Source organism: Gymnoscopelus microlampas (assembly GCF_963454915.1).
Source record: "Gymnoscopelus microlampas genome assembly, chromosome: 24".
Lineage (NCBI taxonomy): Eukaryota > Metazoa > Chordata > Actinopteri > Myctophiformes > Myctophidae > Gymnoscopelus > Gymnoscopelus microlampas.
In genome coordinates, this window is record NC_139961.1 from 30,465,595 (window position 1) to 30,488,055 (window position 22,461).

The window sequence follows — 22,461 nt, forward strand, 5'->3', positions numbered from 1 at the left end:
TTCCCGCTGCGGTGCCTCCGGCTTGGCTGGGCACGCCAACAAACACAATTGGTGGTGGTGTTCAGGGGTGGGAAGCTGGCAGGGGGTTGTGTCCTTGTTGCTGCACTAGCTTCTCCTACTGTGGGAGGTCTGGTCTGGGAGACTGTTCAGCAGGGGTGCGGAACTGGGAGGGAGAGTTTGTTCCTCACGCATCACACGCTCCTGAGGAAACTCCTCACTTCACTGTCAAGTGAAAAGAAGCAGCTGGTGACTCCATGTGTATCAGAGGTGGCATGTGGTCGTCTACACCTTCCACTGACCAATAGTGGCGGTTAGCAGCAACAAGGAGCATGCAAGATAAGATAAGATAAACCTTTATTGATCCACCGGAGGGAAATTCAAGGGGGCATAGCAGTGACAACAGCAAGGTTGAAACACAGAAAAGGCACAGGTAGAAATGTCAAAACAAGACAAATTAAATAAGACTCTGTACTAATACCTGCAATGGGCCTTCAAAGGGAAATGGCAGAATGGCTAAATTGCTCATGTATTACATAATATTACTTACTAACAGTAAGTGGAACTATATTACATATTGTTGCTGTCGGGCAGAAACCTTATATGTCCACAATCACAAAGTCACAAGCAGTGCTTAATTTGTAAATGATTTGGTGCTGGAGCTCATGAATCCGACTAAAAGTTGTGCATTATTTGTGGAATCCTCTGCAACTAACGAGGGAGTCAGACCACCCGCCCGCATCACGGGCGCAACCATTTTTCTAACAGCGAATAATAAAGTGTTTGTGGCGATTTACGAATGTAACTCGATTTAATTTCATCCACGGTCCTTTTCCATTGCAGGAAGGGACATTGAGGGGAAAAGGTGAAAGTTGAATTAATAATAAATAGCCTATAAAACATATTGTATTGCATGTGCATTTGAGGTGACGGAAAACCTTCTATATTTCCCGGAGCACAGCAGGCAGGTATCAGCTCCGGCACAAATTAAGCCCTGGTCACAAGTTCTTATTAATACATTTAATTAATCACACAGACAGACTTTCAACCTGGCATCCCTATTTTCTGTCATGACAAAAACTTGTACAAGCTCAGAACGCGTTTGCAATGCGACACGTTGTAGATCGCTACTTTTGTGTCACACTGTTATACAAAAAAGTATAGTGTAGGGCTTAAAGTGGTTAAAGGATGACCAATATCATTAAAGGTAGTAAATGATATGTTCATATAGTAATCATTGCTGTAGATTGTTCAATAAAAGTGGTTTCCCCGTCTGTCCAACTCTTTAAACAGAAAATACATTTTCAGGATGGTTGCCAATTTCATCACATCAGTACCTTAGTACCTTATCAGCTTCAATATTATAGTGTTCCAGTTTCAATTTTGTCTGCTCATTTCTCTGTGTCATCTCCAATTTCTCTTGTTTATCTTGTATCCTGTATGAGTTCTCTCCCTGATTGATCGTGAACAGAATATAGAGCTATTTAACACTTATTTTAACAAAAGAAAATTACTTACTGCACCATTAATTTATGAAAAAAAAGAACAACAACAAGTACAAGTACATTACCATATTAACAAAGCTGTTAAAATCGACTGGTTTGCCTTATCTCAATATTTAGTGATGTGGTTGAAAGCTCCCCTAATACTCCGGATGTGATCATGTTTAATGAAACCACCAAGACCGTTTTTATTTTAGAAATTTGATGTTCCTTAGACATGTACATGGATACTTGCTTCAGCTGTAGAATACTAAAATACCATGCCATCTCTGCATGTGGGTACAATTGTAAAACAATTGCTCTGATATTTGGCAGCTTAGGGCATGTCCATAATATATGTGTGCGAGGACTACAAATTGTTGGACTGGCTATAAAAGAAGGGCAATTAATGAAATATTGACAATTCATGAAATATGAATTCATGACAATTCATGAAATATTGTTCTGCCATTATTGGCAGTCACTTTATATGGACAAGACACTGTCACCTATACCCATAACTGTATGCTAGTCTGCTTGCCTTGTGTGTAGCGTATATATTGACAACTGTGATCATGATCTTGCATTGCATTATTTTTTTACTCTGGTATATTTGGATTTTGACACGATCTATGTCTTAAACGATCTTATGTCTGACAATCCAAATAAAGAAATTAAAATATACAGTATACACATGCATATTACTACACACAAACACACTTGATAACTCATGTCCACTCCTGTGGTGTCCGTTGCCCACAGAGCCTCACTTCGTGTCCATGTATGACGTGGGCCTGTTCGCCTACATCTTCCTGCGGGAGAACGCCGTGGAGCACGACTGTGGCAAGACGGTGTTCTCGCGCGTGGCGCGCCTCTGCAAGAACGACGTGGGCGGCCACTTCCTACTGGAGCACAGCTGGACCACCTTCATGAAGGCGCGTCTCAACTGCTCGCGCTCCGGCGAGATCCCTTTCTACTACAACGAGCTGCAGAGCACCTTCTACCTGCCGGAGCAGGACCTCATCTACGGCGTGTTCACCACCAATGTGTGAGTCTCTCTCTCTCTCTCTCTCTCTCTCTCTCTCTCTCTCTCTCTCTCTCTCTCTCTCTCTCCCTCTCTCCTTTCACTTTCACTGTTCTTTCTGTCTGCCTTTCTGTTTGTTCCTGGGCTTTCATTCATTTGTTTCATTCATTTGTTTCGTTCTTTGCTTCGTGAATTCGTTTGAGTTTGTTCCTTTCTTTCTTTGTTTCTTTCTTTCCCTGTGTTTCTCTCTCACCCATGTCTTTTTGTCTTTCTCTCTCTCTCACTCTTTATCCTCTCTCTGTCTATCTTTGTTTCTTTCTACCCCTCCCTTTCTCTCTATCCCTTTCTCTCTCACTTACTCTCCCCCTTTCCCTCTCTGCATTTCTTCTCCCTTTTCTCTCTCTGTCTTTGCATCTTCCCCCACCGTCTTTCTTTCCCTCTCTCGTTACCCCCCCTCTCTTTCTCTCTCTCTCTCTCTCTCTCTCTCTCTCTCTCTTTCTGAATACTGCTGACTGTAGGGACGTTTGTAGCCTCTAAATGAAACAGAAGGAGACATTTTTTTGCCTCTTAAGAACAAGATTGTAATTTTATTCTGACCAGTCTACAGTCTCCAACCAGATCAATTTGCTGCCAAGACACAAGATAAATGTAAGTGAAGTGCACCCAGATTCCCAATAAAAGTTTGGTAGCTCCACCTGCATAAACCAAACAAACCAAGTCATGCATAAGCAGCAAAGCTAGTGCACCGATGACGCATCATTTACCTTCATTACCGCAAAATAGACTCTCGCTCTCTCTCTCGCTCTCGCTCTCTCTCTCTCGACAGAGACTCTCCCCAGCACATTTCCAGCCTTTATTTATTTATTTTTTCGGTTTCTCTTTATTTACTCACTGACCTGACGGTAGCCCTGGGGAGCCCGAAGGTTTTATTTTACCACTGCTGAGGAAACGCATTACAAAAGGGGAGATCGTGAGCTTGCTGAGCAATGAGCTCAAGTCATTTCAAGCTGCCTGTTCCTAAATGCTGCCAAAACCCCCACGACCCCCACCACCATCACCACCACACACGCACGCACACACACGCACGCACGCACGCACGCACGCACGTACGCACGCACGCACGCACGCACACACACACACACACACACACACACACACACACACACAGAGCTTGGCAGAGTGGAAAGTGGTCAGTGTTGCCAGATTTTGCAAGCCCAAAAGAATCGACGAGGCTACATGAGCACTTATGTACATCGGCTATTTGAAAATAGACGATCTACAAGCTCACAACGCTTTGCGATGCGACGCGTTGTCCATTACATGAGCTTATTTCAGAACCACTTTTTTGAATAATAATAATAATACAAAATTGGAAGCAAGCCTAAATAAGCAGCTACACTTAAGAAACAAGCCCAAAAAAATCCCAACCCCTGCAACTACCAATATTTACAAGCAACTTGTTGCTTAATAATAATAATAATAAGCAGATATGGCAACAGTGAAATCAGTGGCGTTTGGTGGATTCTAACGTTGACCGGGCCAGAACCCGAAGAAAGTTTGACGGCTAAACTGTTTTTTTTTAATGGCCACTCATTTCGGCCACAACATTCGGCAGAATGCAAATGAGCCCCATTTGAAAACAAAGGCGACTTTCTGTGTTCGGCTACAACAGAATAATAGAGTGAGGGGCTGCTAATGTTAGTTTTTTCCCCCTGGCGGATCTTGCCCTACACAGGGACAAGCTGGGTTTACAGACCGGGCCATGGCCCCAATGACGATACGCGCCTGAGTGAAATGGGTCTGTTGGATAGAGAGAAGGGAGGCCGGTCTGAAGGCAGAGGGTTGGTGCGGATCATGAGAGATGCTTTACTGTAGTGACCAATGACCATTAGGCCTGATTGACACTTAGCTGTGCGCCGGTGTCGCTCAGCGAAAATAGGCGATTTACAAGCTCACAGCGTGTCGGATCGTGACGTGCTGTGAGCTTGTAAATCGTCTATTTTGGATGAACGACGCTGGCACACAACCAAGTATAAATCAGGCATTAGTCCAACTGGAACTATAGTAATCAGGCATTCCGGTGTGTGTGTGTGTGTGTGCCCTGCAGCTCTCATGTTAGTATCAATATGCCAGCAAGTCCACTCCTTTGGAGCAGAGCAGAGCCCTGGACCTCACACCAACTATGCTGCTGCCCCAGGCTGTTAGTCGCTGTTTACACTTCCTTTGGTCTGTTCTCTGTCTCCTAAAGAAATCGAGCCTCTCTCTTGGGTAGTGCTCACTGCTCACAAACAGCAGAAAGATAGAGATGGTACGAGACATGCAATCTGAAGCGAGTTTGAACCCAAGGTTTGACCCCAGGAAGCTGTGATTGAAATGGTACAAAGACTAACTGGTGAAGCCACTGAGAGGGCGTCTGTTTCTATTTCTATCTGTATGAAATCCACTCGAGGCAGGTTTGGTTCAATCCATAGGGCTTTTTTCCATCATCGTCATACTGTGTGCTGCTAAAATACTTGTTGAAAAAAGAGTTTAAAAGCTTTGCTGCATCGCTTCCTGGCAATGGCTAGGAGCTTTTGTTAATTTACAAGTGGACCTTTTGGCTCTTAATGGTGTTACTCGAGGAAAGGCCATGGGGTCACCAAAATGATCAGGGTTCATCCTGCAACCTGCCTAATAAATTATGAAGTATCTTGTGTGCAAATTATGTTTAGTTCTTTTTAATACTTTACATGCGCTTATACCTCTTGCCAAATGCCTGAAGGAGTTTTGTGCACTTACCGGCATATTCAGATGAGAGTATGAAAATGCTGTCCTCTCCAACTCCTTTCCAGTTGCACTTGCCACCGTTTTAATTTCACTATAAATGATGTAACCTTTGAGAGCATAGAATTGACAAGCTGACTGGGACTTTGAAGCATGATAATGCTAATAACTTGGTGATGTGCTGTACATCATGAACACCAATTAACACAACTGACTTCCACGTAGGGCTGGGCAATTAACTGAAAATATATCAAAACCAAATCAACAAATTGACAAGAGAATTCTAATAGATTTTTTATCATCGACTTAAGCAATTAGTCTGATTAACCCTGTATTATACTTCGTTGTACAATGGTGGCGTTCAAAAATGCATGTATCGTGACGCGTTGTGAGCTTGTAGATCAGCTGTTTTCACAAATCGAGGCAAACGTTTGAAATAATCATGATATTGATTTGAAGTCATATCGCTGAGCCCTACTTCCACGGCAGACTCTGTCCTCCTCTACATGAATTTTTTTACTTCTTCCCTCAGTTTGTAAAACTGTGTGAGCATATTTTGCGGGATTCAGCCATTGCACGTCGCAAATGTAAACCATGTCTCCGTACTCCAACTGAAGCTCACTCAGTATCTCCTTGAACTGTAAAACGCTCTGCTTTTGATTAAAATGTACTTTATGAACATTACATTGTTGAGCTTCAGTGATATGCACACAGAATATCTTGATGTTTGATACTGTACAGTGGTTGATGATTCAATCAAGACTGAGACGACTCATTTATTTTTTGACCAATGCAGTTAATCCCTTATGCGGGCCAACCATGTCTGGGGCTCCATCTGTGGCAACGGCAATTAACTTTTCAACTGGTAAATGATGCATTTATATCGCCTTCATCCAAATGACTTTACGGTGTGCAAGCTTGTGAGCTTCTACTCACTGTAGATTGTCTATTTTCACTACCGTTGACATTTTTTGAAATGTATAGAAACTTTTCGCCTATATTCATATGCCCAAAACAGGGTTCATGTCCTGTTCAATTATTAATTGATTATTTTATTAAAATGTTTTAGTTCAAGTAACTGTTGCACCTCTACACCACGGTACTAAAGGGTCAAAATATCCGCTCACACGAGTATGCCTGGCATGATGATGCTTTTGCCTGGCTTTAATTACTGCTGCCATGATGACTCGAAATTCTGGGCGTGGCGCTCCTTTTAAATGCACTTAAGTTGCCGCCAACTCTCTGAAGACGCTAATAACTTTCACTCTTAACTGTTCATTTGCATAGAAAGGGGTTGATATGGCCCCAAATGTATGCATAATTACCTAATTTAAATACATGGAAATAGCACCGGAGCACCTAGACGCTATTTGCTTGGCAGCACAGTTAGGGTTTATATTTCACACTTTGCTGGTGCTTTGGGAATTATAGTGTCTTATTTGCGTGGGTTCAGCTGCCGCAGAAGGCTTTTGTGAATTCGCCCCTGAGACTTGAAACTAGCTTGGCATAGCTATTTAACTTTGTGAAAACCACAGTGCTGTTTATTTTCACAAAAATGACTGTACTACAGTACAGGCCAAAGGAAACGTTAAGCAGGACTTTAATGCCTGAAAAAGTCTGCCATTTTATTGTTGTATTTCAGGGATTTTAACCGCGCAGTGAGGTTTAGCTAAAGTTGCCTCAATTATTCAGGTAGGTTCGGTAACATTTCAACGGTCCCTATTTTGGGCATGTCATCATTATAGGTGAAAGAGTTCGCATCGCGACATCGTGAGCTTGTAGATCGGCTATTTTTGCTATTGTTGAAATAGTGATTATTGACTAGAGAGGGTCTATATGTGGCCAAAGTTGTGAATAGACAATGACATGTATTGGTGGTCTTTTAACAGTGACTATTGCCGTATGAGAAAAGATGCTGAAATAATAACACGCGTGCACGCACGCACGCACGCACACACACACACAGTGTAGTATATTCTCTCTCCTTCCACTTTCTGCAGTACATTTTATTATCCTTATTAGGAGTCTCGACCTGCCTGCAGTCCATCTGCAGAATGTGACCAAGAGGGCAGCATGATTATCCTTTTAATGGGATATTTTTAAGGCTTCTTTAAACTTTATTGGATTCTACAGTGGAGATGGACAGGGAGGGGAGGGGGGATATGGGGGGGGGGGGCACAGCTTCGGAGCCTGATTTGCTCCAAGGATTTCGCCATGATGTGCCCAATGAGCTAGCATGGTGGTTTTCAAAGAGGGGACCGGCGACCCTCACGGGTCCTTGAAGGTCTTCAAGGGGGTCCCCAGCTAAATGACTGATAGTTAGAAACCAAATGGACCCAAATGGTATTGGTAACTATATATGGTTGTCTGTCTGTGGTCTAATGCATATACCAAACTGTCCTTGAAGATAAAAAGTTTGAGTCACTGAGCTTGCATATACAGTTGAGTCACCTGACACAACGAGAACACCTGGATAAGTGACAATCGTCTCTCTCTCTCTCTCTCTCTCTCTCTCTCTCTCAATTCAATTCAAAGGGGCTTTATTGGCATGAGAACATACGTTCACAGCGCCAAAGCAAAAGTGGAACAAAACAAACAAGACAATGTATGTACAATTAAATGGGAATGAATAAATGTGTAAACTGTAAACAGAGCTGTGCTACATTGCAACTTAGAAAACGATCTTACAAAACCATAAGAATTGTGCATTTTCTGTCAGAAACAGTTATACATCCACATAGGAAAGGTTAGTTTGGGATAAACCTTTGAAACAAGTGACAGCTGTATGTCTGTAATGTTTTGCATTCACTTGGTATAAGATCTTTGGGACAAATGGCAGCAAATTATTCAAACGTATGTCTCTCTCTCTCTCTCCCATCAGTAACAGTATCTCGGCCTCTGCTGTGTGTGCTTTCAACTTGAGTGCCATCACCCAGGCGTTCAACGGCCCTTTCCTCCACCAGGAGAATCCACGCACCACATGGCAGTCCACCCCCAACCCCATCCCTAACTTCCAGGTAACCTTGACCAGAGAAACATCATGCATTGAGAATCTCTACAATATTTGTCACATACTGTATGGGATGATAATAGTGTGTGGGACTATTCTTTCACTATTGTGAGAGATTTGTTTACTTCCCAGTCCTGCCATCCGCCTAAAACTCCAAAGATAAAAAGACATTAGATAATGTGAGGTGAGATAAAATAAAACTTCCCATGGGGCAGAGAAAAGTTGTTTAAAAATCACCAAAATAGACAAATAGATAATCCAACTCAAAAATAGGGGAAAACTGTTGGGTTCAGGGACCCCCAGGGGTTGTTGAGGGGGTTCCAGGGGGTCCCCAGGAAAATGAGTTTTTCAGCTATAAAAACAATTGTTTTCATATAGGGGGTCCATGCCAAATTCATATAAATTTTGATAGATAGATACAGTAGATAGATAGATAGATAGATAGATAGATGCTTTATTTGTTTTTGCACCAAGCAGCCATCAGGACACAAAAAATCACAGCACACAATACACAATACACAATACATAGACAGATCACACAATTCATTGACGACATGATACAAAACAAGAAAAATATAGAATACGCTACCAGTCATAGTTCGATAGGCATCACATATTACACAGAACTGAGATGGGTCCTGTTTGTTCAGAAGTCCTATACTTGTGGGGACAATTTTGGGGTCCTTAACAACTGGTGTGGCGGGTTACTAATAACCTTCCCCTCTGCCAACCCCCTCTGGTCAGTGCGGGACCCTGGAGGAGCGCGAGCCGGGGGAGAAGAACCTGACGGAGCGCAGCCTCCAGGACGCCCAGCGCCTCTTCCTCATGAACGACGTGGTGCAGCCCGTCACTGTGGACCCCTTGCTGTCGCAGGACAACGTCCGCTTCTCCAAGCTGGTGGTGGACATCGTGCAGGGCCGAGATGCCCTCTACCACGTCATGTACATCGGCACTGGTGAGTGTGCGGGCCGTGAGGGTCTCTGGGGATGAATAGAATTATTTATAATGTATTAAAGGAGAATTTCACCCAATTTTTCATACTTTTTTTATGATGTTATGATATCCTAGGACAGCGGTTCCCAAACTTATTTAGCTGTGCACCCCTTATTACATCCTGACCTAGATGACGCACCCCCCCGGGGCGTCATCTAGGCAAACCAATTAGGTTGGTTTGCCTAGATGGCAGGTCACGCACCCCCTGGTGGGCGCTCGCGCACCACAATGGGTGCACGCACCACAGTTTGGGAACCCCTGTCCTAGGACGAGTGGTACAGTAGAGAAATTTCATAACTCCATCCCGGGTCTGCCGCAGTTAAAAACCCGGGCCTATGGTCCTTGCTCTAAATGGCTTTAAATCGTGGGGGGGACATTCAAGACAAACACGTTGCATAGTGTTCAGTCACTATCAGCTCTCATCCGAAAAAAAAGAGAAAGCTATTAAAATAGGCAATTTAGAGCGCAGGTTTTTAATTGCGGCGGACCCGCGATGGCGTTATGAAATTTCTCTACTGTGCCACTTGTCCTAGCATATCATAACATCATAAAAAAGGTAAGAAAAACGTTGGGCGAAATTCTCCTTTAAGTAGTTGTAAAAATAGTAATAGTACTATTTTGTACTAAGAATTATGGTACAGTGTGAATTTGATATACTAACTTTATTTATGTTAACTTTGAACTTGATTTTGTATTATTATTATTAGTAGTAGTAATAGTAGTAGTAGCAGAAGCAGCAGCACCAAAATTCTAACGATATTACTATAAATATTATATTTAAATGGAGAGATAGGAACATGAGGGCAGATGCCAGGTGACAAAGGGCATGAAAATTCAAACCCCTATACAGTTATTCGTTGTGACTATAGATCTGTACCGCAGTGCCAGTGATAAGCTGCAATATTGAACTGCCATCATAGGCCCAATGTACCGTAGGGGCAGTTAAACTGCCACTTGAGGTATGCCTGGTGGCTCAGCTTGACAAATTTGACCCCCATCGGCGTGTATCGAATGTCTATCCTCTCGCTCTGCCCTTGCTTTCTCAAGAACATTAACGTATTTGAGCATGGACACAATGTATACAGTGGCATAATAATCTTTCTGTGCAATTAAACTTCTGTACACTCGCTTAACCCCGCTCAATGCGTTCTTGTGAGTGCGAGTACCCAGGTTCGAGTCCGTCCCCCATCTTGTCTCTCCTCTGCCCCTGGTTTCCTGTCTCTCCACACTGACCCATTTGAAATACTACTACTACTACTAACAATCATCATCATCATCATCATCATCATCATCTTACAAAAAATAAATTGCCGCTTGAAACTGCTTTGAGACACTGGGTAGACCTCACAGTCATTGGAAATATAGCTTTTGAAGACAGGCTTATACAGTAGGCTGCACATCAGAGAAAGATGAGAAATAAAAAGGATATGGCGTCCAGTACCTCTCAGGCTCTCACGAATTAGATTCAAATCTATGACAAGACAGAACATGACGATCTTTGAATAGTGCAGTTCAAAATTAAGCATAGGGCTGTCAAAAATAGACACATAATTGCAGTGAACCTAAGTCGAAAGTTTCAGTTTCATGTCAGTATTCAACCTATTATTAACCAGGTAAGCCCTATATACTGTACTTTGTCGTATGACGCATAGCGACTCGTCACATTGCAACGCATTCTGAGCTTGTAGATCAGCTACTTCCGCAATTTCTTTTACTTTTAGAAATGTGGGAATTTTTGGAAAACATTTGAAAATGTGCCCGGCTTAGAAGTGTTAAAGAAAACTGATCATATAAGCACATCATGCCTCATAAATAATCCTCAAGAAAAAAATCTTTCCTCTCATTTATTTGCCCCTCCAAAACCAGAGCACGGCACCATCTTGAAGGCTCTCTCCTCCACCAATGAAAGCCTCGGGGGCTGCTACCTGGAAGAGATGAGACTCTTCCCCGACGACAGCGAGGGCAGAGGACGACACATCCGGAGCCTGCAGATCCTCCAAGGCGACCGCTCGTTGTTCGTGGGGCTGGACGACGGGCTGCTGAAGATCCCGCTGGAGCGCTGCTCCAGCTATGCATCCGAACGGTAGGACTCTCCCTGTCAGATCGCTGAACGGATAAGACTCAGAAGCAAGCAGGCACACTGAGGCAGAAGTTAAAGGAGTAGACTCTTTGTGTCTCCTACCGGAGAGACCACCGGTTACAAAATGATTGGCTTAGGAATGTGATAAAAAGAAAAAATCTCCATGAATTCAATGCTTCATGGGGTGTGTAATTGATAATGAAAATATATATTTTTTGGGGTGAACTACTCCTTTAATTAAAAGCCAGGAGAGAGTGGGACAGGGCTAGAAGCGTTGGCAAAGGAACAATGGTCAAAGTTCCAGGGGAGCAGTCGTACGGGCTGTACGGGCAAAAAACTGGGGGGGGGGGGTCTGTATTTCATTGTAAATCAGTAGCGAAGTCACTGCTTTTTCTTGATGATTGATGATTTCTTGCTCTTGGTTGAGAATAACTGAACTAGGCAGACGCCTAGAGTGCCACCAGCTGGAGAGGCCTCCATCTAATTTGTAAATGCCCCTCGAAGTGGCGTCAGATGAGCTCATTCATTTATGAATAATCCAAAGCTTGCTCTAAACGATCGCTGACAGCTGTCTGCCATACTGCTTGTGAACAGTGTTAGGTGAGAGAGAGATGGAGGGCAGAGGATGAACCTGCTCAGGTACAGTAGTTCAATCACACTTCAACGAGAGTAGCCAGAGATGACCCGTTGTAACGCTATGTTTCCCTAAGTGAAATAATAATTATGAAGAGGTCAAAGCCGTCAGGGCCTAGGAGGCGAGTGGAGAGGTTTTTTATCTGTGTGTGTGTGAGAATGAATGAATGAATGAATGAATGAATGAATGAATGAATGAATGAATGAATGAATGGATGAATGAATTTTTATTTTCGTGTCTTGTCAAAAGACCCATCCCTTACGGGATTAGAAGACACCAAAAACATAAATTAACAATATCGCATTCTCTTCCTGGAAGACTGCACAAAAGAAAATGTTTGGTAAACACCCAAAACAAAACAAAAAATATATTATACATCACATTTATGTTCTCTTTGCCCATCTGTCCCAGGCCCCTTCCAAATACTACACCTCTTAAATACTTTTTGACGCAGGTCATGATACAAGGGCCAATAGAAAACAAAATGGAACTCACTCTCAATATCAGCTATGTCACAATAAATGCAAAACCTCTCCTCTTCCACTACTCCTCTATACCTACCAGTCTCAAGGTGCAGGGGCAAGATCCCAGAACGGAGTTGGGCACATAGAGATCTTTGTCTTTTGGACAATGGACCACAAACATATTCTTCTCTAGCATAACAGCTTTTTATCATAACAAATGTTCCACGTTTTGGTTTATACAATATATCCGGTGACCATTTGCTCTGATACAAACCATAAAGTGTCTCTTTAACCACAGATATGTTTGCAATGCTGTTATTTTGAAAACTGTCAAGCAACCTAGCCCTCAGAAGTATGTCCTCTACTGCACTGGCCCATGCACCTTTTCTCGATACATCCCAATTCAAATCTTTCTTGGCAACTCTATTCTCTGGCATTGTGATTAGTCTATTCCATAAGGCTACCATGCTGCCTTTCCACCTCACATGCCTCCCATCCCATGTCTCCTGTTATTGCCAATACAGGTGCAAATGTATGTGCTCCAAGAAAATACTGTATAGCCCTATTCTGGACCATTTGTCCTTTCATAGTTGTGTTGTGTGTGTGTGTGTGTGTGTGTGTGTGTGTGTGTGTGTGTGTGTGTGTGTGTGTGTGTGTGTGTGTGTGTGTGTGTGTGTGTGTGTGTGTGTGTGTGTGTGTGTGTGTGTGTGTGTGTGTGTGTGTGTGTGTGTGTGTGTGTGTGTGTGTGTGTGTGTGTGTGTGTGTTGCCAGTAGAGGTTTAGCTGGTGATCCATCACCATCACCAGGCGGAGCGTTAGGATAAACGGTGAAGACATCCTGACATTACAAAGGAGAGCTATGGGACACTCCGCCCTGGCGGCTTTCACGTCGCTAAACGCTGTCAGCCTGCCGCAGCGGCACGCCACGTGTTAAAACGGAGTCAAAGTCAATGATCGTCTTTCTAGAGATAAAAGGAACCGAAGCATTGTTCTCTTACCTCTTTCTTAAGACCTCAGGAGATCAATCAAGAGTAAAGGGGAGTCATGCTTAAGAGCTACCATTGTGGTTTCATGAGCGAGAACAGAATAAGAATAAGATGCACTTCATTACACTTTATTATTTTTCCTTAATTACGTGCCACAGAATAATGAAGGGTGACAGTGGCGTTCTCCAAAGCCCCTACAGTCTGTTTGCTCACAGTATTATTGCTTCTGTGTTTGAAACGTCTCTTACTGGTCCACTCGCAAGGAACTAATCTGATTTAGTCAAATTGGATCTAAAAACCTTCAATTTTTCCAAATGATAGGATCATGCAGACTATTGGCACTAGTGTTTGCAATGGCACTGCAGGTGTAGGTAGTATTAAAATGTACTGTGACTGATATGAGTATATATGCACACTGTAGATTGTGATGATCATTTGTTTATCACATATCCATAGCCTTATTTATTATGTTTTTGTCACAAGGACCATGACAAAATAGGAGCCATGTTTGACATGCTGAGTTCCTTCTTCAGCGAGGTCGCTCATGGTGACAGCAGAGTGTGCGGTGGCACTCAGCTTGTACTGATTGATCAGATATCATGTATCACCCTCTTGGTCCTCTCACCCAGGGCATGTAAAGGTTTGGTAAGTGATGAAAGGGAACGAAGCAGGAAGGCACTGGAGCAAACTCGGACAAATAAAGGCTTTTTAATAACCGGTTGTAGGCAAATAACGTGACAATGCTTCGATGTCAATACATCTTCATCAGGTGATGACCTTTTGGAACGCAACAACAAGTCATCAGAAACTACTTATTAACATTAAATATATTTAAATAAATACAATTCCGGTGCTACATCATTTTTCCGCGAGTGTCGTTTTTAATAGTGTTTAGTGAAGATGACAATAGCACATTTGTGTGCAATGGCCATTGTGAAAAATATACCAGTGAAGGATTATAGCAAAAATAACTCTTGTTTAATTGAAAAAGTTACAGTATGACTTTTAAAAAGTTAAAAACATACTGAGAAAAAAGCTCAGCGATGACAAAGGGGAGACTTGCAATGCTCAGTCTCCATTAAGGCCTGCTGAGCCTAACAGAAACATCTCCCTGGCTATAAAGCACGTCAGATTGAAGCCAAAAGGACAATGGATGCCCATTGCTCATTAAAGCCAACGCAGCAGAATTCACAAACCACCCCGGACCCCCAACTTACAGCACTGCAACTCAACTCAACTCAAGTCAAAGTTTATTTAATTAGCCTAGCACATTTCATGCAAAGGAAAATGCTTGGCAGAGAAAACAATTCACATACTACAAAGACAGTGTGGGGGCGGGGGTGGCGGGTGAGGGGTGTACGTGCGCTTCAGATCAGATTCACTTTATTGTCACGCTTGTGCATATCCGTCTATCCGTGTAAGCATGTGAGTGAATTAGGGGCAAAGGGAGATACTATAGGATTGGCGTGCACACCTACACCGGAGTATAGCGACGTCACTCACACAGTGGCATATTACAGGCTAACAGCATGGAATATCAAAACGCTGTTTGACTGCTACAAGAAAATCATGTTTTTGCAACAAATAGTGACATTTGTTGCATTTGAGGTTCCCTCTATGGGCCAAGTGAAATTGCCTTTGGCTTGTATTCTTTGCATTGTGTAGAGATCCATCAAATTATGTGATTCAAATGTGGGGTTTATCAAATAGAGATTAGGTCCGTGCGCGCGCGCACACACACACACACACACACACACACACACACACACACACACACACACACACACACACACACACACACACACACACACACACACACACACACACATAACTTTAAACAAACCTATCAACCATCTTGTTTATGAGGACCCATCCCTTCAGCCCCACCCCGGGGCCACAAGCAAACCCCGAAAGCATGTGTTGTTATTGGGCCTCTTTGCTCCCCAGGAACCCCTCGTCTGTGGGGTTTATGGCCAGTGGCTGCCGCCAGTCGGCCAGCATGGGGGTTCTGAGGGGAGTGTGCCTGCGGGTCTACTCCGGATCCATTTTGAGTGCAGAATGAATGACATGAAGCCTTGGCCGTAGTTGTCACTTTGGTATTCATGCTGTATGTGTTACTGACCTCTTTGATGATCTCTAGGAAATCCTTAGTTCTCAGCTTACAGACTCTGGGTGGCGAGACCAAAGATAGATTGTGGTGTGGGGGGGGGGTCTCCCACAAGGAGCCTTAAGTCATTTTCTTCCCTCGACACAATTCACGACTTTCCGTGGCTCACCGTGTCATTTCGGAGGAAATCTAGAGCGTTCGCTCCAAATCCCTGCTTGACGTGAACAGCGGGGATTTGATTCAGGGTGGGGAGTGACTCTTAAACATGTCTGTTCCCCCAGTCCCTAAGAGGGCCAAGAAAAAAAGGAGAAGCTGGCTACCCAGGTTGAACATGAGCTCTTCCTTTCAACAGCTGGCACATTCGTAAAAAAGAAAAGAAAGAAAGAATAAAAAGAATAACTAGTTTTCAGATGGGTATTATGTGAATCTGGCAGACTCCCTGAAGTGTCGCTGGCTTTCAAGGGCCCAGACTTAATAGCGTGTCAGCGTTTCGCCGGGTAATTGGACTGAATGACTGCGCTGAGTGCAGCCGGCATCCCTTCTCTGCCTATACCGCAGCACCTGTCTTCTCTTACCGCAGGAGAGAGGGAGCGCCACAAAACGAGTTCCCACTTTTTCAAGAAAATGTTTTTGATGTTTTGTTTTTCTACGGAAATGGTAGGGTGTTAGATATAGGCGACAAGGAGGGTTTTGAAGATGTACTATTTTTTGTTGTTTGGAAGGTGGTGGTGTGTGTGTGTGTGTGTGTGTGTGTGTGTGTGTGTGTGTGTGTGTGTGTGTGTGTGTGTGGTTGTGTATGTGTGTTATTATGTATACTTTTGGCTGTCCTTGTTTGACACCGAGTGAGAACAGACAGAGCGATATTGGCTACTATCTTAGTTATTAGAGCGAGTGGGCGATCCATTCTGCTGCTGTATTTTTATTTTAGTTCTGTTCCTTTATCGAGTTAGACAGCAGGAAAGCTAAGAGGAAGACAGTGAAAGAGAGAGAGAGGGGGGGAGAGAGAGAGAGAGAGAGAGAGAGAGAGAGAGAGAGAGAGAGAGAGAGAGCTTTGGTCCCAGTCCAGTGCGGATTCACATGGTTCTGGAGGTGAGAGTCTTATCCTCTGTGGTGTGTTGAACGCTGCTTCCAAATGAGAAATGTGGGCTTGGAAATTGCTTTCATTTGTGGCTCCGTGCCAAAACTAGCCAGTGGACAATTCAATCCACTTTATCCTCTTTAGCGAGTCAGGTGGCAAGGAGGCGAAGAAGCAGATGGCACAGGAGAAGGCCTCTACAATGACTGTTGTTTTGACCAGAAAATGTATTTCTTGGTTCGTCTCTCCTCATTGCTTCTGCCACCTTCCTTTGGGCAATATAGGGTTTTCTCTTGAAAACTGGGAAATCCACATTGAAACAGCCCCAGCTCCAGTGTGGATCTCAGATTCATGTGACCAGCCAATCTGTGACATCATTCATGACTTATCTATGACATATGATGCCAAATTTGGGCAAGGTTTAATTGTGATCACAGGCCTATTGACTCCCATTATAGAATTAAAAAAACATTCAACGTTTGGCACTGATTCGTGACTCCTGCGGTTTGCGAGATTAGCTCCGGACTGACAGAACGGCTAGGCTCCTGCAGAGCCATGCTGTAAAAAGTGTGAAGTTCTCTCCCCCTTCTATTTTTTTATTTACAGTAGCCAAGAGGGAGATCCACAAGAGAGATGGCTCTGGTAGGATTTGCGGGAAGGCCAGGCAGGGCCCTTGTGGTTCCATAATGCTTCATTATAATATATAAAACCACTACTACACCCTCTCTGGGCATGGTCCAACAGACTTCCCGCACTCAGAGGTGGAAACACTTAATATAATAATAGTAATAGAATCATGATCCGTTCAAGTTTACTCATCTTACAGCAGGAGCTAAAGTACTTCAATACTCAGTATAATTTGAATAGTGTGGCCACTCTGTTGAATCTTTGATTGATTGATTGAATACTTTATTAGTCAGAAATGTAAACAGCACGGTACAGTCATACATTAAGGCTAAAAGGATAACACAAAAAAGTCCTGGGGACTTGTTTCCATCGTGGTTCTATGTATTAAATTCATCAACATAGCATAACAAATCAACAAATACAAAACAGTACATATGTACAGTACAAAGGAGAAAAATGAAAAACGTCAGCAGTGAATGACAGCTCCTTTCTATGGGAAATTGCATTGACCTCCCCTTGTGGTCTCCTGATAGATGGTTTTTCAGGCCAGTTTTGAAAGAAACCAGTGATTTACATCTTTTTAATGGATAGTGTCAGGGCATTCCACATTTTGGTGGCAGAGTAGTAGAATGAGAATTTTCCCATGTTTGTTCTATATTTGGGTAGTTGAACTACCAACAGTTAGTTGCTGTGTGCACTTTGTCACAATGTGGCATTCAGTGGTAAAGCTGCACAATACAGGCCGACTGCTTGTGTGCATGTCCAAGTGTGGTGACGGTCTCCTTTGAACAAATAGAAATAGTGTCTTTATCTTTATAAATACCTCACAAGCAAGTATTCACATGCATAGATTTGATTAAGTACACTGCAACTTTCACACTCTTAGGCTTCGTCCACACGTACACGGGTATTTTCATAAACGCAGATATTTCGTTTTCGTTTTTGAAAACCTCCGCGTCTACACGGCCCTGTTTAAAAAAATCTCTCTGTCCACACGACAACGGCTAAACGTTAACGGCTAAATGCAAAAACTCCGTTTACCGTGTCCACACGGGAACACATAGCCGGAGTTTTTAAAAATCTACACTGTGGCAGGAGTTTTCCAAAAGATGCGTTTACATGGAGCAAAAACGCGTTTGCGTGTGGACGAACCCCCCAAAACGCATATAAAAAGCTACGTTTATGAAAATACCCGTGTACGTGTGGACGAAGCCTTAATGAGAGCAGACTGTTCTTGCAGCATTTGTGTTATGGCCGGAGGTGGTTCTGCTCATGCAGGTAGCAGCATGAGCTATTATTGGTCTACTTTTCAGGCGACTGACTTATCCGGAGTCACGTCGCGGGGGAAACAGTTCCAGCAGAGAGCTCCAGACTTAATTGGGAATAATGCAGAATTTAAGATCCAGCCTTATGCTGTAAGACCTCACATGTGCCACACCGGGGGAGAAGACGACAGCATTCACGCGGCCTCCCCTGAGTGTAGCAAGATACACTCAGGGGAGGCCTGAGTGTATCTTGAATCATGATGTCGTCAACCAATCATCACCCAGCTTGCAGACTAGGGCACAAGAGACCGGGGAGACACAGAACGTCTACATCAGATCGGGCAGCCATCCCGGCCATCGAGCACCAGGGTCTGTCAGTGCTCCAGCTTAATGTAGTGGGCCTCACCATCGTCAAACTGGAAGTCACTCGTCACCTCGCCGACTCTAACACTAGGTCCACCCACTGCAGACAGCATGGGCTGGCAACCTTTTTTTTTAAGATATTTTGACAACATCCAGAAAATACGGTTACGTGGATGATCTGGCCATTATGATGCGACGACCAACATGGAGGGCTATGGAAGATGGCCGCAACCAGGACATGGACATCTTGGCAGCCTACATTACATTACATTACATTACATTACATTACAGTCATTTAGCAGACGCTTTTATCCAAAGCGACTTACAATAAGTGTATTCAACATAGGTAGGGAACGAAAACTACTAATCACCAGAAGTTTTAAGTACATTTCCTGCAAAAACAAGCAACCAAGAGTATACCTAGCGCTAAGGTAAAAGTGCAATATATCAGCTACCTACTTTCTTAAACAGATGAGACAAAAATGGCAAAATCAAATGAGCACGAGCTAAAACAAATAAGTGTATCGACTAAACAAGATCCAATAAAACAATAAAAATAAAACAAGAGTTCGTACAACTAGTTAACAACAAGTAGGCCAGGCAAAGAGGAAGGATAGTGTTTCCTGAAGAGGTGGGTTTTCAGCCTGCGGCGAAAGATGGGCAGTGACTCTGCTGTCCTGACATCAGTGGGAAGTTCATTCCACCACTGTGGGGCCAGAACAGAAAAAAGTCGTGACCGTGTCGATCGACCAGAAGGACCGTTGAGTGGCGAGGGAGTCAGTCGCCCCGAGGTGGCAGACCGGAGTGGTCGGGCAGGGGTGTGGGCATTGACCAAAACCCGGAGGTAAGAAGGAGCTGTTCCTTTCACTGCTCTATAGGCTAGCACCAGGGTTTTAAACTGAATGCGAGCTGCTACGGGGAGCCAGTGCAGAGAACGGAGAAGGATAGTTGTGTGGGAGAACTTGGGGCGGTTGAACACCAGACGAGCCGCAGCTTTCTGAACAAGCTCCAGAGGTCTGATGGCTGATGCCGGAGCACCAGCAAGGAGGGAGTTGCAGTAGTCCAGGCGGGAGATGACAAGAGCCTGGATGAGCACCTGGGCTGTTTTCTCCGTGAGGAAGGGGCGAATCCTCCTGATGTTGTAGAGGAGGAATCTGCAGGACCGTGTCACTGATGCGATGTTAGCCGAGAACGACAGTTGATCGTCCAGGGTCACACCCAGATTCTTCGCAGTCCGAGTTGACGTCACCACAGCATTCTCAATGGTGATGGCCATGTCTCGGTGAGGACAGCCCTACCGTCGTAGGTGGCGCCTGCAGCTCAGCAAGACAGTCAAGACAGTGTCTGCGATTCAGCAGCATATCACCTCAACAACAGCGAAGTAAAAAGGGAACTGGACGCGTTCGTCGACAACAACCGCCTGGAAAAGCCCCAAAGAACCTCTGCGTACGCCTGGATAGGACACTGTCCTTTTAAGCAACTCCTAGAGCAAGTGAAGGCCAAAGTGTCATCAAGGTTCTTGCTAATCCGACATCTTAGCAAGGCACCCCACCAGGCTGGGGTGCCTCTGCCAAGGTACTACGAATCTCCATGCAAGCCCTGGTCTTCACTTCATCCGAATACTGTGCCCCAGCCTGGTGTAGAAGCCCACATGCCAAAAAGGTTGATGCTGCCATTAACAACGCTCTCCGGATCATAACTGGTTGCCTTAAGCCCACCCTTGTGTTCTGCCTGCCAGTCCTAGCAGGCATTGGCATAGACTTTCTTTTGTATATACTATACACACACACACACACACACACACACACACACACACACACACACACACACACACACACACACACACACACACACACACACACACACACACACACACACACACACACACACACACAGAGTACATACACACAGAGTACATACACACAGAGTACATACACACTTATGCACGCATGGGTGGATGCACATACTTTATACACACACACATACAGATGTAGGCAGGTTTATGTGCACATGCGTACATGTACAAACATGCACGCGCACACACACACAAATAAACAAATCACAAGAGAGAAAGACCCCTTTTACAGGGTTGCAAGGCAGGGCTGTGCTAAGCTGTGCCTGTTCCGATAAAGTTCCATCCTCCACTGTAACTGAGGTTTTTCCTGGAACTCTGACAAGCTCACCTCTTTCTCAGTGTGGGTTTAGATTTAATGACCCTGCAGCCAGACTGTGTTTGTCTTGTGACTGGCTAATCTGTTTACTAGTGCAGGGCTCAACTCATTTTCACTTCATTAAAGTCACAGCTTAATGGAAAGGAGGGAGGGGGGATGGGGAGGTGGAGTATTTGCTGCACGTACCATGAGCGCATGTCTACCATGTTTACTACCTTTCTACATATCTATCAAGTTGGAAATTATCTTTGGAATAATATTTAAAATATTTATATAAACAGCACTTTAGGGTAATGATGAAACGATTCATTTGCAACCATTTGTATGTAGATTGGATTATAAGAGTCTTTTTTTCATGATAGAATTATCTTACTTTCTAAAACTTGCAGGGAAAGAGGTAAATTCCAGCACTGTTATCTATAGCAATCTGTCAGAGTGCACTGTCTAGAATAGAATCATCTAGTCACTGGTTCCCAAACACTAGGTCGGGACTCATTTGTGGGCGCGGACAAAGTTTTATGGGGTGTGAGTTAATGTTAGTTTATTTTTTGTTTTTTTAAATAAAAAATGAAAAGCTCAGTGATTTTTCAAAAATAATGCCTACATTTAAAAAAAAATCTAACAAATTCCATTAATTAGCTAACAAATGTTTAAGAAGCAGTGAAAATTTCCAATCTACAAGCACACAACTCTGCGCAAAGTGACGCATTGTGAGCTTGTAGATCAGCTATTTTCACTAGTTTAGGCCCCGGGGAGGCATGCATTTTTTTCTTTTGGGTCTTGAGCAAAAAAGTTTGGGAACCATGGTGGTTAGATAACACGTCACCTTGTGTTCCCTGGTGGTACAGGGACTGTCTTGGAGCGCGGGACCCTTACTGCGGCTGGGACAGGAAGCAGAAGCGATGCACCACCATTGAGGAGAGTTCCAACATGAGCCAATGGAGCCAGAACATCACAGAGTGCCCGGTAAGACGCACACTTAGCCTTTTAAGACCGGGAACGCATCTGTGTAAAAAATAGCAGATATACTCATAGTGCGGTTCATTTACAACAGAAGTATATAGGTTAATAATACTACTAAATGATAAACTGATCGAATAGTTGAAAAATATTTTGATCAGTTTCTGGCATCCCTAGTACCTACTGTACAGGCCGCATGCATACAGTTTGGATCTGTGCTGATCAGTCCAGTGGTTTGCGACATTAGCTCCGGACATACACACACACACACACACACACACACACACACACACACAGGCGGCTATCTTCTTGCAGAGCTACGCTGTGTAAATAAAGGCATGGACAGGAAAATGGTCTATTTTGATGTATGTATGATAAATGGCTGAAGCTGTGAATAGACAATGACTCGTATTGACTACGGTACGGTGCTCTAAATATAGTATACACACATACAGTATACAC

General features: G+C 43.8%; 1 protein-coding gene across 3 annotated transcripts in view; it reads left to right on the plus strand.

The window, feature by feature from the left end:
* The window catches only part of LOC311040383 (semaphorin-5B-like), a 95,696-nt gene that overhangs the window by 50,170 nt on the left and 23,065 nt on the right, over window positions 1-22,461 (plus strand). For all 3 annotated transcript variants that reach the window (XR_014600266.1, XM_084050633.1, XM_084050634.1), the window contains exons 8-12: window positions 2,241-2,526; window positions 8,147-8,282; window positions 9,020-9,230; window positions 11,135-11,351; window positions 21,888-22,005. Coding sequence is in view for 2 of the 3 variants with exons in the window: in XM_084050633.1 (XP_083906759.1) it covers window positions 2,241-2,526; window positions 8,147-8,282; window positions 9,020-9,230; window positions 11,135-11,351; window positions 21,888-22,005 (968 nt within the window). In the remaining variant the exon portion in view is untranslated. The remainder of the gene's footprint in view (window positions 1-2,240; window positions 2,527-8,146; window positions 8,283-9,019; window positions 9,231-11,134; window positions 11,352-21,887; window positions 22,006-22,461) is intronic.